The sequence below is a fragment of the Ambystoma mexicanum genome, chromosome 11, assembly GCF_040938575.1.
Source record: "Ambystoma mexicanum isolate Mex_15411 chromosome 11, UKY_AmexF1_1, whole genome shotgun sequence".
Lineage (NCBI taxonomy): Eukaryota > Metazoa > Chordata > Amphibia > Caudata > Ambystomatidae > Ambystoma > Ambystoma mexicanum.
Window position 1 is genome coordinate 402,104,348 of NC_090934.1, and position 17,008 is coordinate 402,121,355.

General features: G+C 46.2%; 1 protein-coding gene across 4 annotated transcripts in view; it reads right to left on the reverse strand.

The window, feature by feature from the left end:
* LOC138503444 (para-nitrobenzyl esterase-like) overlaps window positions 1–17,008 on the reverse strand; it is a 344,471-nt gene that overhangs the window by 25,056 nt on the left and 302,407 nt on the right. For all 4 annotated transcript variants that reach the window (XM_069623187.1, XM_069623185.1, XM_069623186.1 and 1 more), the window contains exon 9: window positions 11,247–11,401. In XM_069623187.1, coding sequence (XP_069479288.1) covers window positions 11,259–11,401 — 143 coding nt within the window. In that variant the 3' untranslated portion in view covers window positions 11,247–11,258. The remainder of the gene's footprint in view (window positions 1–11,246; window positions 11,402–17,008) is intronic.

Genomic DNA, 17,008 nt, shown 5'->3' on the forward strand with positions numbered 1-17,008 from the left:
GTGCTACGTCCACTGTTGTGCCCCCATTTTAAGTGCTTTTCTCCCACTATACAGGTGTCCCAAATCTAGGTGTTACTGCAATTACTGTTGTGCCCACATTTTAGGTGCTTGCCCCCACTATGCAGGTATCCCAAATCTAGGTGTTTCTGCATACACTGTTGTGCCCCCATTTTAGATGCTTTCCTCCCACTATCCAGGTGTCCTAAATCCAGGTGTTACTGCATTTAGTATTGTGCCCCCATTCACTGTGCTTTTCTCCCACTATCCAGGTGTCCCAAATCTAGGTATTACTGCATTTACTGTTGTGCCCCCATTTTAGGCACTTTTCTGCCACTAACCAAGTGGCCCACATCCAGGTGGTACTGCATTTACTGTTGTGCCCCCATTTTAGGCACTTTTCTCCCACTATCCATGTGGCCCACATCCAGGTGTTACTGCATTTACTGTTGTGCCCCAATGATGGGTACTTTCTCCCAGTATTCAGGTGTCTCACATGTAGTTACCTGCTACTTGTTGTCTGACATTTAAGTGTTTCCTCCCAATATGAAGGTATCTCACATTCAGCCATTTAGTACCTGCTGCCATTGTCCAAAATGTGGGTGTTTCTCTCACTGTTTAGATATCTCGCATCTAGCGGCTCACCTCCTGCTGCTGTTGCCTCTAAGTTGGTTGTTTTCTCCCACTATTAAGGTATCTCAGGTCTAGCCGGTTGCTGCCAGCTGTCATTGTCTCAGTATTGGGCGTTTCCCCAGTTATTCAGGTTTCGCACATCTAGCTGCTTGTGTTATCTCACATCTGGCTGCTTGTTTTTGGCTGCTGCTGCCTCGAATTTAGGCGATTTATCCCTGTATTAAGGTATTTCACATCTAGCTGGCCGTTACTTGTTGTCTCGGATTTTGGTGTTTCCTCCTACTGTTAAGGTATCTCACATCTAGCCATCTGCCATTGTCTCAAATTTCGGCATTTTCTCCCACTATTTAGGCATCTCACATCTAGCTACATGCTCTATGCTGCTGCTGTCTCAAATTTAGGCGCTTTCCCCGGTATCCAGGTGTATCACATCTAGCTGCTGTGATATCAGGTTTGGCCCCTTCCCGACTAGTCAGGTATCCCATATCTTTCTTTAACGACTGCAGTGTCTTAGACTTGGGCGTCTCCCTCTCGGCCCAGGCACCTCAGACCTAATCGTCCCCTACATGCTTCTGTTGACTCAGACATGAACATTTCTCACTTGCTGCAGTGTTCCCTTACATGACCAGGACTAGCAATTCCAAACTAACAGGGACACCATGACAACTGAGACCACCGCTCTGCCCTCACAACTCTTATCCATCTGCACCACACTCACCCAGAGCATCACTCCAGCACACAGCCACTCATCACACACATCCAAAACCATAAACTAAAGGAATAGCGAAAACAAACACCCGCCTCTACCGCAACAGCTGCGCCACTGTTGCGGTAGAGGCAACAGTGGCGCAGGAACTCCCCTTCTAGATCAGTCCCTGCGCCCCCATCCCATTCAGCCTTAGCCAGAGCCCCTAGGACCCCTTCCAGATCAGTCCCCCGCTCCCATCCCACTCCGCTTAGCCAGAGCCCCAAAGACCCCTGCAAATCACACCAAATCAAAAACTCATACGTGGGGTGCTCCTCTTTGCACCAATAACCCTGTGCTACCCTTGTACGGTCCATCTCCGACCCACCCCACCCCCCGACCAGTCTCCCTAGAAAACCCAGCGTTACCTTGACAGCCACAACCAACTTGCACCACCGCCCACCTGCCCAACATCCTCGTCATCTACTAAGACCACAAAATTTCCCCCACACACATGCCCCTCTTCTGCACCCCCACAACCTCCAACATCAGACCACCCCCTTTCACCCTCTTCCCCTCACTCAGCATGGCAGGCTTTTCTCTTTCCAGAACTATTGCTTCATTCCCTTTCCCTTCAGACCCCACTACCTTCTCTCACACACCTCTTGCACCCAAACACACAAAACTCAGGAGCAGAGACCGGCCTTCACCCTCGACTCTTCATGCTTCACCACACCTGAATCGATCCACATACCCCAGCTTCCCTAGCCCAGCTGTCAGGACCTCCCTGACAGCTATCCCCTGATCCTCCCCTCTCTGAACATGACCTCTCGCCCACTACATCTATATCTCTCCCTCCCTCTGGACACGAACAACACTCAACAACAAGCCGGACACCACCCACCACACCAGCACCACTCACCGCCCACCTTCCAACCCGTGATCCCCCTCCTTTGCTCTTGCGCAAGCTTGCCACCGCCCGCTCACTCACTCACTCTTCCCATTCCAGATCCACGTCACACACTCCGTGCCCCACTGCAGAATCCCGACCCACACCATCACCACCCCTCTAGTCACACCAAATGTTCTAGCCCTATTGTTCAATCTGCCCACCCTCCCCCGTGCGTCCCATCCAGTCACCTGACTCTTATATAATGCAGGTTCCGTGGCAAAAAACAGACACAGCATCTTTGACCTCTTATCCTCCGACTATCCTGATCTCATCTTTATCACTGAAATATGGTTCTCAGCCATTTTCAAAACAATCGCGCACAAGGTTTTCCCTCTGAACTATTTGCTCATCTCCCACAGCCAGTGGTCGAAGTGTACGAAAAGAAGTAGTGGAACTATGTTCCCTACTGGCCTGCCTCCACGCCCCACAAACCCCATCGCCACATTCCCCCCATGGACAATACAAACCCCCCAAACACATGCGCCTGCTGTTTAAGGGAACGTTCAGTGCAGTGCACTGAAAGTGCAAGTTACAACTTTTTCCTACACTTTTATTTTAAAATGAACCCAGACCGGAAGGGTTTCTTAAAAAAAAACAAAAAAAAAAAAACGTATAGGAACAGTAAAACTTAATTTAAAAAAGTAGAGGAGCACTGCTCCTAACCGCTACCACACACTTCGACCACTGCCCACAGCAGACCTTCCAGAGGTGGTGGAGTAGCCATCCTCCACAACCCTCACATCTCCACCGAAACCCAGCCCTGCACAGCTAACTGCAAATCCTTTCTAGTCACTCTCTATGTTGCCCCCTCTCTCACACAGCTTCCTACTCATTTACAGGCCACCTGGATATGGTAGACATTTTGCCAACAGTCTCTGCCGTTCATTAACAACCACACTGGCCAACCACCCAGCACTCACCCTACTGGGGGACTTTAACATATGGTGTGATGTGCACAACAACTCCATGACCCATGCCCTGATCGACAGTCTAGAGGCGCTCAACCTTTCCCGGCATACCATAGGTCCCACCCACATTGGAGGCCACACCCGTGATGCGATTTACAGCTCCTCCGACCTCCTTTCACTGTCCACCCCTAAACCCCTTATCTGAACAGGCCACTCAGCCACACTGCTCCCACCTCCCAAGGACCGCCCTGTGCCTCCATAGGATCACACATGCTGGAACGAGGTCAAGGTACTACCTGACCTGGCTGAAGCCCTGCCACGCACACCCCCAGCCACAGATAGACCCATACCTATTGAATCCTTTGACTCCTGGCTTAACAAGTCACTTCTCCCTCTCACCCCCTCCTGCCCCAAATGGTTCATTCCCCACCTGAAGGCTTTCAAAACCCATAAACGCTTCCTCAAGCGCAAATGGCGAGCATCTAAAACCCCTCATAACAGGTCACTGTTGACCCACCATCAACGAAACTACAAATCCGATATCCAAAAGGCCAAAAAAGCCTATTACAATAAAAGAATCCTAAACTGCTGCGAAGAGCTCCACAGAATCATCACAAAATTAGTTCCAACTTCACCCCCCGCCCAACTCCCGCTCCTTAAGATTCCACTGCCCCGTCCCCCTCCCCCGCAACACTTTCTTTCACCTCTTGCAACCCCAGCGTGAGCGAGGAGTTCCTCAAACTACTTTCAAGCAGCAAACCCTCCGGGTCACTCCTTGCCCCCACCCCTCGCTCCTCAAAGAAATCTTCACCTCCACCTGCGCAGGAGAACGGTCAAGATCCATACTCAATGACTCTCTCCCCTCTGGCATTTTCCCAGAACCCTTAAAAATAGCGCATATTAAACCCCTTATAAAGAAAGCATGTCTCAACCCACTCAAGCCAATCAACTACAGGCCCATCTCCAACACCCGATTCTTGGCATAACACAGAGACTACTCTGCATACTGTCAGCTCAACCTTTTCATTGAATCCATCAACCTCCTAGACCATGCATAATTAAGCTTCTGACCATGCCACAGAACAGAAACCACACTGATCTCGATTTGGGATGACCTCATAATCTCGGCAGACTCTGATGGATGAGCAGCACTTGTTCTCCTGGATCTCTCGGGAACTTCTGACACCATTAACCACTCAATCCTCCTTGACAGACTCCACTCCCTAGGAACCCGAGATTCGGCACTCAACTGGATTGCTTCTTTCCTCAGCAACAGACAACAAATAACTTTCCTCCCCCTGTTCCTCTCCACCGCACGCCCAGTGAACATTGCAGTACCCCAAGGCACTTGCCTCTCATCTCTTCTCTTCAACCTCTACATGACCCCTTCCCAGGGATCATCTACTCGCACACCCTCACCTGCTATAACTATGCTGATGACACCCAACTTATCCTGAGAATTCCCAAATCGAGCTCCGATCCACGACCTGACCTAGCAGCATATCTCAGAGATATAGACTTATGGATGACAAGTAACCACCTCCTTCTGAACCCAGGGAAAACAGAGATCATGGTGTGCAGCAATATAGCTCTACTGCTGTAACTACCCCCATTCCCCTCCATCACAGTCAAAAACCTTGGCTGCACAATGGACTCAGCCCTAACCCTGTCCCACCAGATCAATAATATATCCAAATCCTGTCACTACCACCTTAGGCTTCTGAGACGCATCTTCCCTTACCTAACTGGTAAGGGAGGATGCGTACCAACAGGCTGAATGCAATTATGTCCATTGTCATGTCCAGACTAGACTATGTGAACTCCATCTACTTGGGGGCACCGGCCTACCAACTTAAACTCCAAAGAGTCCAAAATGCAGCTGCCAGACTCCACCCTGCACTGGTACAAATGGATCACATCTCACCCGCCCTCTGCACCCTTCACTGGCTCCCAATTTGATAAAAGGACACCTTTAAAATCCTATGAATTACCCACCATGCAGTGCACAAGGCTGGCCCAATACATCTACAAGAAATGATTATGCCTTACCTCCCAACATGCACCCTAAGGTCAAGCACGGCCCTCCTGCTAGTGATTCCAGCCTCCAATTCAGCCAGGATTGGAGGATCCACCTACTCAACCTAGGCACCAACACTGAGGAACTCACTGCCTCCCCACATTAGACACACCAAGACTACCTGGCTTCCGTAAAGCACTGATATCCTGGATTTTTCCCTAAACCATGTAAGGGACCGATTAGGGCTGCTAAACCCTCCTACAATGGCCAGAATTTGGCTAGAATGGCATCACCATAGAAATGTAGGAACAGCCGGGTCACAAAATCCGGCAAAAGGGATCAGTCCGCTCGGAGCTAGGCAGTTGCTGGCTCGACTACAATGGCCCAGCAGTCCCCCTTGTGCCACCAAGCTGACCATGCCCCCCCTGCGCTCCAATCTTAAATGCCCATGACTCCAAACCTCAGACATAACACCATAATCGTATGCTATGACCAGGACTGCTCACTGTCAACCGACCAGACATGCACCGCGCTCTTAGACCTGGCGATGTCTTGTCTGTATCTATCAGCCTGGAAACGAATACCCTGACTCCAAATAAGAGCCCAACAGCAACTATGTTCTACGTCATAATTGAGCTTAAACATTATCTTCCCCTAAGCAAGCACAGCGCTATTACTCCAGGAGATGCCAACCATTGTCATACAAACCTATCCGCAGACTACCACGCATAACTACAATCATAGCTCCCCTGTCAGTCAAATACGATTGAGCCTGTTATTGTTAACCTGTGTCAAACTTTACCCATCTGGGAATTAGTCCACAGAGCCGCTAACACAGGCTCCTCTGTCAGTCAAATAAAACTTTGGGCCTGTTCTTGTTAATCCTGTGTCAAGCCTTATCTATCTGGGAATTAACACGCAGAGCCTAATAGCACTTATGTCTCAAACATTACAATTGGGCCAGATCAAGTCACCCGTCGGGTACACAAGGCAGTATCTGATCAAGTCAGGTTACCCTAGCCTACCCATGAATAATGCCATGAACTTCCTCCCCCGATGTGCTATAGCAACTATGCTTGGTTGGACTTAGGAATCTGGGCAAATTTCTTGCAGTTACATAGTCAGGATTTGCAGTTACATAGAATAAGTCTTTACAGGTGCATAGAATACGCATTTACATGATAAGATTACATTTACAGCAGGATGTACAGCTAGGCAGCAGGATTCACAATAAGTTTGCAGCATGCATTATCACGTTAGGACAATAAAGGGAATTACATCAAAACAGAAGGTACGGAGGTGGGGAGTATAAGCTTTAGTGCAAGTTATCAGGCTCATTCAGTGTAAGCCAAATTTTGGTATTTTTCCTGAAATTACTGAAGGAGGGTCTGGCTCTAATGGTTGCAGGCAATGAATTCCATATTGTTGCTGCTAAGACTGGGAAGTGGGAAGCTACTGCCTCCTGCCTTTTGGAGCTTGAATATGGGAATGATAAGGCAGTTTGATGGTGATGATATAACAGGTCTGTCCGAGGAATTTCGATTGAATTTGTCACACAGGTACTTAGGTGCAAGATTACTTAGGCATTTGAAGGTAAGAAATAGAGTTTTGAGTTTGATTTTTGATTGACTGATAGCCAATGTACACTGCGTCTCAATTCCGAGATATGGTGTGATCTAGGGATAGTCATCGCTGATCTAAGCGTGTTATTCTGGTGAAATTGTAACTTTCTTAGGTTGTACTGTTTTGTACCTAAGTAGAGGGCATTACAATAATCTAATTTAGCTAAGGTAATGCGGTCAGAAATGGTCTGCAGGCGTTAATTAGCTCACAGGTATATGCAGTCGTGGAGGCGGTCGCGTTAATTTGTCTCATTAGTGAGAGTGAAGAGTCAATATAGATGCCTAAGGTTTTTACACCTTTAGATACCTTGATATTGTTGCCGTTAAATGTTGAATACGTTGGGCTTCATTACGAGGTTGGAGGTAAGGGATTACCGGCACCGGTAAGGGTGCCAGTGCCGGTAATCCCTTACCTCCATATTCCGAGGTCCCTTAGCGGTTTTACCAGGCGCCCTTAGCGGGAGCCGCTAAGGGACCATGGAGCTAATAACGGGCCCGCTAATAGCAGGCCCGTTATTAGCTCCATCCCCATTCCCATTGAGCCCTATGGGGGCTCGAATGGGAATGGGGAATGGTTCTCGGAATGGGGACTTACCAGGTCCTCCAAGGTTGGAATGACCCAGTAAGTCCCTATTTCGTGAACCCCGGAATGCGGCCCATTGAATTGTTTGCCAAGTTTGTTGAGTCTGGCTTGGGATCCTACAAGAAGCAACTCTGTGTTATCGTCATTAAGACAGAGTCTGTGTTTGGTCATCCAAGCTTGTATAATTAGATAAATGTAATGTAGGCATTTGGAGTCAATTTTATAGTCACCAGTAATGGGATAAGGATTTGGGTGTCGTATGCGTAGTTTGTGTATGAGACACCCAAGTGGTCTAAGTCATCGAAGAGCGGCTTTGTGAAAATATTCTAAAGCGTTGGGGAGACGCATGAGCCCTGGGGAACTCCACAGGTGACTGGCACTAGTATAGCAGAGGCAATGGGTGCAAACACTCTTGTGGTTCATACATCCTGAGAATATGCACTACGTCCTCCAGCCAGTCAGCTCTCTAGCACTCCTGCTCTCAGAAGGGACAACACTGATGCAATATAATACCACACCGGAAACCATAAACGTGCCGGGAATACCTAGCCACCCAATATAAACAATGACCACGGACTCGTAAAATAGGCCCTCTGGCACCTAGAACCGAGCCTCAAAAACAAGGACCCTCAAACCTGGCAATCACAACATACTCTGCACTAGTCAGAGAATTTCTCTCGGAGATCCATCACCGCGAACCACCAGGACAGACACTGTCAGTTCAGCGAGCTATGGAAAGTAACCAGGAATAGGGGCCTTTCACCATTAAGCACAGACACTCACTCAAACCAATATGCAAATTCTCTCCTTCACACCAACAAACAATAGAATGCAGCTATATGCCTCGATCAATTCATCCTAGCTGCACACATAGCTATACTACTCGATGTGCACCTCAACAGTCTTTAGAACGCAGTTATACTCCACACAAAAATCAGTCTAGCTGCACACAACCTCATACACAGGCTCCACTGCTGACAGAATGCAGACTCAGAGGCCAACTACCTTGCTGTACACATTCAACTGATCTCTCACAACCGCTGCACAGCGCCTAGCATTGGAATGCAGCTGCAAACCGCACTGGCTGTACACATACTCAGTGCACCCAAGCACTATATACTACACTACTCTCTCCACTGACCTGGACTACGATCTCCAAGGGCGTTCGACCCACAGAGCTTTGAGATGATACAAATGGTACGTAAGGCGCTATACAAATGCACAATAACATAACAGAGTCACTGTGTCAGATTTCTCTACAGTCACTGTACAGGAATTCTCAAAGTTTCAAATAGCCTTCAAACCATCTCTCCAAGCATCCAATTTCTAACACGAGAGCAGCAAAGTCCTTCCGGTCATTCTCACGCTCCCTAATGACTTAATAATGCCTCCATCAGCACAGCCCATTGTGCATGCCTCGAGTCAGTACATTAGTATCACTCTTATACTCAAAAGACGGACAGCTGACCCTGTAACTACAGTGATATCTCTAGATTGGAACCTCCACCCACCCATCAACACCAGACTCTCCTCCTCAGTTCTACATTTCAAGAAGGAGCTCAAGACCATCCTCTTCAAGGAATGGCTCCTTCTCCACACCTGGGTCCACACCATCCACTCCCCACCCTAGCTGACACTGGGTGATCTGCTCCCCACTGTTTCCTCCCCTGTTTGATTGTGGATCCTTTGCTGCCAAATTGCCAAACCCTCACCCCCACTCCCTTGTATCTATGCATCCGATGCTTCCCTCACTCGGTCATTCCCCCTGGGATTTATAATGCCCTCAATTGCTTCCTGAAGCTGATAAATACCATAATAATAATAGATTGCCCAGCGTGGCATAAAGCCTTGGAAGAAGCGGTCACTGTCCAGCTCTCAGCACATCTAGAATTATACACCAGCCTTTGATGTTTAGGTTACCAAACAGGGTAACACCCGTGTAGAGGGAATGCAATCAGGGATGAAAGTCTAGAGGAAACAGCTGGACCTGCACTCTGATCTTGCATAATATCTCAGTAGCTTTTAACACTGCTGATCACAACATTCTGATCCACCACATGGAAAACTCCATATGTGTCACTGGCATGGCCCTGGCATTGTGCTCATCTTTTATCAAGGATTAGTCAAACCACATATGTGTAGGGGGATATTTTGCTTGTGAGCCAGGAGGATCATCTAGGGTGTATTACGAGAACACCCCCTTTCACACTTACCTCTCAACACATAGGGCCTCATTACGAGGCAGGCGCTGACGGAATGAAGGGGGCTGGTACGGGACCGGCTTCCTTCATTCCGTCAGGGCTGATTACGAGCTTCCCATCGCGGGACCCGGATCAGACGCCTGGTAAAACCAGGCATCCTTTCCGGGTCCCGCGAGTGGAAGAGGGAGGTAACAACGGGACACTTATAATGTGCCCGTTGTTACCTCCATCCCCATTCCCATTGAGCCCTATGGGGGCTGAAATGGGAATGCGGAATGGTTCCTGCAAGGAGGACTTACCGGGTCCTCCTATGTTGGAATGACCCGTTAAGTCCACATTGCAGGAACCCGGAAAAGGAGCCCGGTTTGGAGGCAGCCATGGAGCTAATAGCTCCATGGCTGCCTCCAAACTCGTAATGAGGCCCATAGGCTCCTGTGTATCTATGTACCAGGTTTTATATAGCGCAAGGCTCGCTATGAAGCAGTGGAACTGTCAACAACAAGGGACACTGTCATGGGATACAATTACATGACTACATTTAGGACACAATATTAAGTGTACAGTTACTTTTTTAAATCAAACATATTGTTGGATCCCACAGTTCATGTAGTCAAAATGTGCATTCTAGCACCACCAACCTTTGAGCGGAATTCCTCCCCTCCTGGCGATCCCTTGAAAGATTGTCAATAGTCTTAGAGTAGCCCAGCTAGTGCAGTGGTGCCTACACCTGGTTCCCCGCCAAAACACTGCCAGGTCTAAAATGTGTACACAACTTTGCAGCCAGGCTGAGATCTGGACTGAAACATTCAGCAAGTCACTACAATGGCACCTGAAAAAGCTTCAAATACACTTCAAGGCACTCTGCTTAGTACACAACACATGCTATGCAAAAGCACCACCCTGCCTCATCAAACTGCTCCCATACTTGGCTTGCAGACATAGGTTGATGTCCCGTCTGCTAGAGAAACAATAGTTTTGGGGATAGATGTCATCTTCATGAGGCCACCGCCCTCTCAAACTTCTTGTTATTACTCAGAATCGAGTCTGATCAGGAAGTTTGTGAAGAAACACACAAATAAGTCTCTCCACGGTCCCTGATAGAATAATGGGTTTGCCGCAACAACATCCCAACCACCATTTCTCCTCGTGTCTCCCTCTGTTTTCACCATACACAAAATAAAGTTGTTCCTCTTCAATGTCTACAGTGCTGTGATTCCCGAAGCTCTTGGCAATAAATAACTTCTTCCATATAGGGACAGAAAACTATGGAGATGTGAAGCTGACCCACAAGCCAGTTCACAATAGCAAAATTCTTCAGTGGCAGAGGGCACTGTAGGGTGGTTATTGACCGAGGTAGCTTAGGGCCCTTGGCTTCATCTCCGATTGGCCTTGCTCCCAGTTGATAGTGTACTTGTTGTGTCCTTTTAAAATATTGCATATGAGTGATTAATGTATAAGATTCAGACATATTTTCATCATGTTCTGTGCATTGCATTGTTGTTTTCTTTGTCATGCCACCAAACAGATTTATTTGTTAACCACCCTTTCCCTCCCAGAGTGTAACTAATACACCAGGACACCAGCTAATGCCAGCTGATGTAAGCAGCAGCTGCAAATACTTAGGTGTGGCCAGAGCACTCTTACTCACCGCAGCTTGAGATTAGTTGATCCATGCGTAGTCGAAAAGCCCATTCTTCTTCCAGAGAGCGCACCGGTCTGGATAATACTCAGGCACAAGCTCCAGGGAGGTTGAAAGCAGGGCTGTGCCACTGGGGTAGGCAGGCCATTCTGAGGGCATCACACCTGTCAAGAAATGTGGGCATCAGATTCTTTCACACTGATGGTACACTCACCTGCACCGACCTTTGCCTAGCCATCGCTCCATCAATCACTCCCCTCATCACCCTGTATCTATCACACTCACGATGTAAGTTACACCACTCGCCCCGTGTAGCTCACCACTGAGAATGAAAGTCCCAGGCTGCACTTTACCCCAAAACCCATAGATCTGGTGTTACTGAGCGATCTGGAGACTGCCTACCCATGGTTTCATGTAAAGCTCCACGGCAAAGCCCCAGTATGGTCCCTTCACATTTGCTGTGACCCACTCATTATTTATCATCTTTTTTCCAGGCGTAACCGTGACATTTTTGGTGACTGCCTTTTTTTTATTAATATAGATATTTGATAGTGTAACATAACAACTAGGTCTTATGAAGCACCATTTTGTCATGTTTATGTGGCTTCTTTGCAGCTGTTACCAGTAGGCACTGCCTCGATCAGAGGAGAGGTTTGTGTTTGTTTGCTGAATCTACATCTGAATGTGTGGTCCATTGAAACGGTTAACGTGTTCTTCTCTGTAAAAGGCTCCCACGTCAGGCCAGCCTGGGTTGGTTTTGTTGGCAATGCAAAGCTTTCCAGGCAAAGGTATCCACACACGCCTTTTCTGAGGGCAGTTCCATTGTTACCAGTCACTATAGCACATGCGGCTAGGGCTTCTGTTTACTGCTAATTGCTGAAACATCCAGGTGCTGATGGTGAGATGGGGCTCCATTTTGTAGAAGCGCTCATGTTCTGAATGCAGAACGCTTGGAGCCTGACCAGTTCATTGCATAGTAAAATACATATGGCCGTCAAGTAAACATGAAAGAGGGCTCCAACAAAGAGCCCCCTTTCTATTTCCTTGCTGGTGGAGGAATAGGAAAAGCATGCGTGTCAGGAAATGAGGGTCATGAAGAAAGGCCAGCTGATACAGGTTAAGTAATTTTTTTGTCTGACACCAGGGAATTAATGCTAATGAATTATACTGGAAGGCAGCTGAGCCTTTGAAATCAGGCTCTGGCGAGGAGTAAAGGTGTTAGAGTAAATAACCATAGCCTACGATTATATATATTTATACGACCTATATGTTTATATGGTCCTACGACTGAAGACCCTAAATTTTGCAAGGTGATCCTATCTAATGTTCTGGATACTGCAAATTAACCATTTGTTATTGGGGGGGGAACTAATTTAATTGAATAATTAAATTAAGTGAAGTTTGGGGGCTTTATAATACTAGAACTCAGTAGTATTCATTCTTCTCAACTTCCCCTATATCACATTCCAGAATGTATTATTTTTTTTGTTTCCATTAATATATGTCAGAATATGGATAATCCATCTGTCGAGCCCCTTTATATTTGAGATCATTCTGGACTGACCTCAGAACGTAGACTGCTTTTAATAGGAATAAATAGGAAGGTTGCAGAATGAAGTCTAATAACTGAGATCATTTCAATGCTAGTATTAGAAAAACTCAAATCTACTAAGCCTCATAACAATACAAAAATGTGACTTAATTGCCCGGAAAATGAATTGGCAAAGATTAAAAGCTTTTTTTAATGTCCAAATCCAGAGTATAATTGCCCGATCTTCAAAAGCCACGGTATGAATATAATGCCATCCTCGACAGAAGAGTTGGTAAATACATTTGTGGCGGTCGGGCAATAAAAATCGAATGAAGCCAACAAAACTGGTCAAGTTAAGGCAGGTTTTATTAGAGCAAGGTAATCTAAAAAGAAAATTACGTCGAGCCCCAAAGGCAATGGTGAACTTGCAGAATCTAATAATTCTCTTACGAGTTCCAAACATGATACAGTATTTTATTAATTTGAGTATGGAACTTATTTTGCTGAACTTCTATAATATTGATCAATTAATTGCCAAATGCAATTAGCAGCAAAGGATGAACGTGAACAATCCATAACTTGCCACGAAATTGATTTAATTAGTAAGAACACAAAATGGACAAAACTTCTCAATAATGACGAACATTTAAGGAAGAATATTGGCAAACTGACTTATGTAATTATACATTTAAAATCCAGAGATCAATCTGATCTATGGCGCGGGTGTTGAGGGTGTCCTTCTGTTCTTGTGATGTATGGGGTGATGGCGTCGGACTCTAGCCACCTTCTTCTTGGGTGTTCCCGTCTTTTTCCTGGTTGTCTTGGGATGTACTTTGTGTGTCTTGATGTCTCTGTGTCGTTGGGGTATCCTGGTTCTGGGGTTGTTGCGAGGTATGGTGTGAGATATAAGGAGTTTTCCCTTTGGAATTTTGTTCTGGTCGTTTTGGTTTTTGGCATTGTGTTTCCTCTATTTGAGGTTGTTGCTTCGGTGGTAGGTTGGATTTGTGTGCCTGTGTCCAGTGCGGCCTTGTCTTGTGCCTTTCTCTGCGTCCCTTTCTGGTCCGGGGCATTTTGGTGCTCAGTGCGGATGTGCCGGTTGAATGGTTGGCTGTTGTGTCTTTTGATGGGAGTGCTGGTATTTCTTCTTGTGTTGGTAGGTTTGGGTGCTTTTGTGCCGTCTGTTCTTCCGGTGGATCGGTTTGTGTGTCCTCCGAGGGCTGTCTGGTGGGGTTTTGGTGGTGGGTGTACTGTTGTCAGGGGTGTAGGTCAAAGTACAGAGCTGTCTATGTAGGTCTCTCGGAAAGGGTGAAGGCGGTAGAACTATTCTATCACGGTCTGGTCCTCACTAGGAGTATGTTAAGGTGGTTAAGCTAAGTTTGCGATTGAGACTAATTCTGACTATGTTCTAGAGTCTCGTATGGTAGGAGGGACCCTAAGGAGTATTGTAATCCTTATGATTCTAAATTTTCAGAGCAGAGTCCCTGCTAAATTCGGGAGACCTGTATAGTGGGAGAGAGGCCTATCAATGCAATCCGAATATCATACAATACAGTTTGGGAACAGAACCCCTGCCAAATTTGGGAGACCTGTATAGTGGGAGAGAGGCCTATCAATGCAATCTGAATGTCATACAATACAATTTTGGAATAGAACCCCTGATAATTTTGGGAGACCTATATAGTGGGAGAGAGGCCTATCAATGCAATCTGAATATCACACAATGCAATTTTGGGGACAGAACCCCTGCTAAATTCGGAAGACCTCCACAGTGGGAGAGAAGCCCATCAATGCAGTCCGAACATCACACAATGCAATTTTGGGGACAGAACCCCCACCAAGTTTGGGAGACCTGTATGGTGGGAGAGAGGCCTATCAATTCAATCTGAATGTCATACGATACAGTTTGGGAATGGAACCCCTGATATGTTCGATCTTTCCTAAAAGTGAATGCAGAGGAACTGCGCAGAACTGTGATCTAACTCGATTTGCTTGTGTGCATGCGTGCTGAGATGGTGAGAGGTCAGAGTGCCTCGGAGCATGTATGTATTGGTACGGGTGTGTGCATATGTCTGTCTGTGTAAGTGCATGGGAGGGATACAAGCCAATTATTTTGTTTATGGCCACATTTCAAGTAGCAATGATGACATATTGGTAGCACCAGGATTATTTTTTTAATTTTTTAAAAAGTGTTTTTAAGTGGTAATGTGAACATATTTTGGTGGCAAAAAGGACCTATATTGGTGTACAAGCACCAATCAAGTGTATTGAAAGTGCCCTAATGACAGAATGGTGGCAGCAGCATCATGAACTTTTTTTAAAGTAGCAATGTTGACATATATTGTTGCCACCGGTGTCATACAAATGTTTTAAAGTGGCAATAATGACACATACTCATGAAAGGGTTTTTACAGTGGCAATGACGACTAATATTGTGGGTGCAGGCATCACAAACATATGCTTTGCTGTACCATTACCGGCATACATCACAGGCAGGGACATCGCAACAATGTGTTGCAGAATGTTCCTGTGTACTAGTGTTGACCTTGCATCTACTGTTTTTTTTCATCTTTTATACTACAGAACTTGTTGGAAATTAAGGCGTTTTACCCAGTTCGTAGCAATAATGTGCTGTAAAAATTGCTCCATTTCAATCCATTTTTTTTAAAGCATCAGGGGAACCCATCTCCCCCCATCCTCCACAGATTGGTTAGAGCTGCCTTGCTATATTTCCTTGATCAATCATACAAACCTGCGGGAAATATCGACACCCCATCAATGTCACCAGCCGCCACCAATGCTAGACCCGAGAAGGACATAAATGGACCACCCTCCCTAGATTCCAACACTGAGGAAGGGGGTAAGTCAGAGGAGGACTACAGCCAACACTAGTGAACATCAGGGGCACATAATTAGGTCAAAACCCCTCTGGGACCGCCCAAACAATATTATTAGTACTCTATTCTAAACTAAACTATTCTAACCCTATAGCCAGAGCCAACTTGTACACATAGGAAATGGCAAGTGCATTGCAGTTCCCCAACATTAAACGTGAGTGTTAAGACACATTTGCCTGTTTGTTTCACTATCCGTCAAAGACGCCATTGAAGGTGATGTAAGGGTGCAGGAGTACGAGTCTGACACAGTGGTGGCATGTTTGTTGGCAAAGACCATTATTTAAAAAGTGAAAGAAATAGAAAAGCCTTTCTTGCCCTATTACTAGGAAGGGATGCCCCATCACAACAAAATACTAAGGACTCTGTAAACCTATTTCGGACCATTACAATCTAAGCTAACTAAGGAAAACTGGGTGTCTTCTTAATCCAGGAGGCCCCTCTCACTCTGGATATAGACTCCAAGGCTCAATCCTTGAATGAAAACGTTGTGAATGAATCATTAACTTCAAAGTTAAGTACTTAAATGCTAATTCCAACATTATATATATATATATATATATATATATATATATATATATATATATATATATATATATATATATATATATATATATATATATATATATATATATATATATATATATATATATATATATTTTTGGATTTGTAATTTGTAAAGTGCACTGCAACCCACGGGCATAGAGGCGCTGTGAAGGATACTTAAGAAGGCTTGCTTGAGGGTTACAATAAGCGGCCCAAAACAACATATCACAATTGCTCTGTTAGGTACATTTAAGAGCATAGTTTCGGATTCGCACCTGGGGTAGGCCCTCTAGACAAAGAGCCTAGTTTTTAAGGCCTTACGGAAGGCAGCATGAGATTCAATAGCTCTGATCTCGTTCGGGAGTTCGTTCCAGAGGGAGGCAGCCATAGAGGGGAAGCTCGAGCCACCAGCGCGCACTCTGCGCGTGTGAGGAACCATGATGCGGTTGGCATAGGCGGCCCTGGAAGGTCTGGTCTGTGTTTGTTTGGAGATCCTTTGTTCAAGGTATGTGGGTGCGAGTCCGTGGAGACATTTGTGTGTTATGGCAAGTGTTTTGAAGACAACCCTTTCTTTGATCGGTAGCCAGTGTGCCTGCCTCCTAACCATTGAGATGTGTTCCCTGCGTGAAATGCCAGTTGCGGCCCTTAGGGCATTGTTCTGGGCAATCTGGAGCTTGGCTAGGTTTCTTTGAGATGTTCCGATGAAGAGGGCATTACAATAGTCGAGTCTGGAACCAATAATGGCTCTGGCTATGGTAATGCAGTTCTGTTGGGTCAGGAAAGGCCTGACAGCATTTATCAAT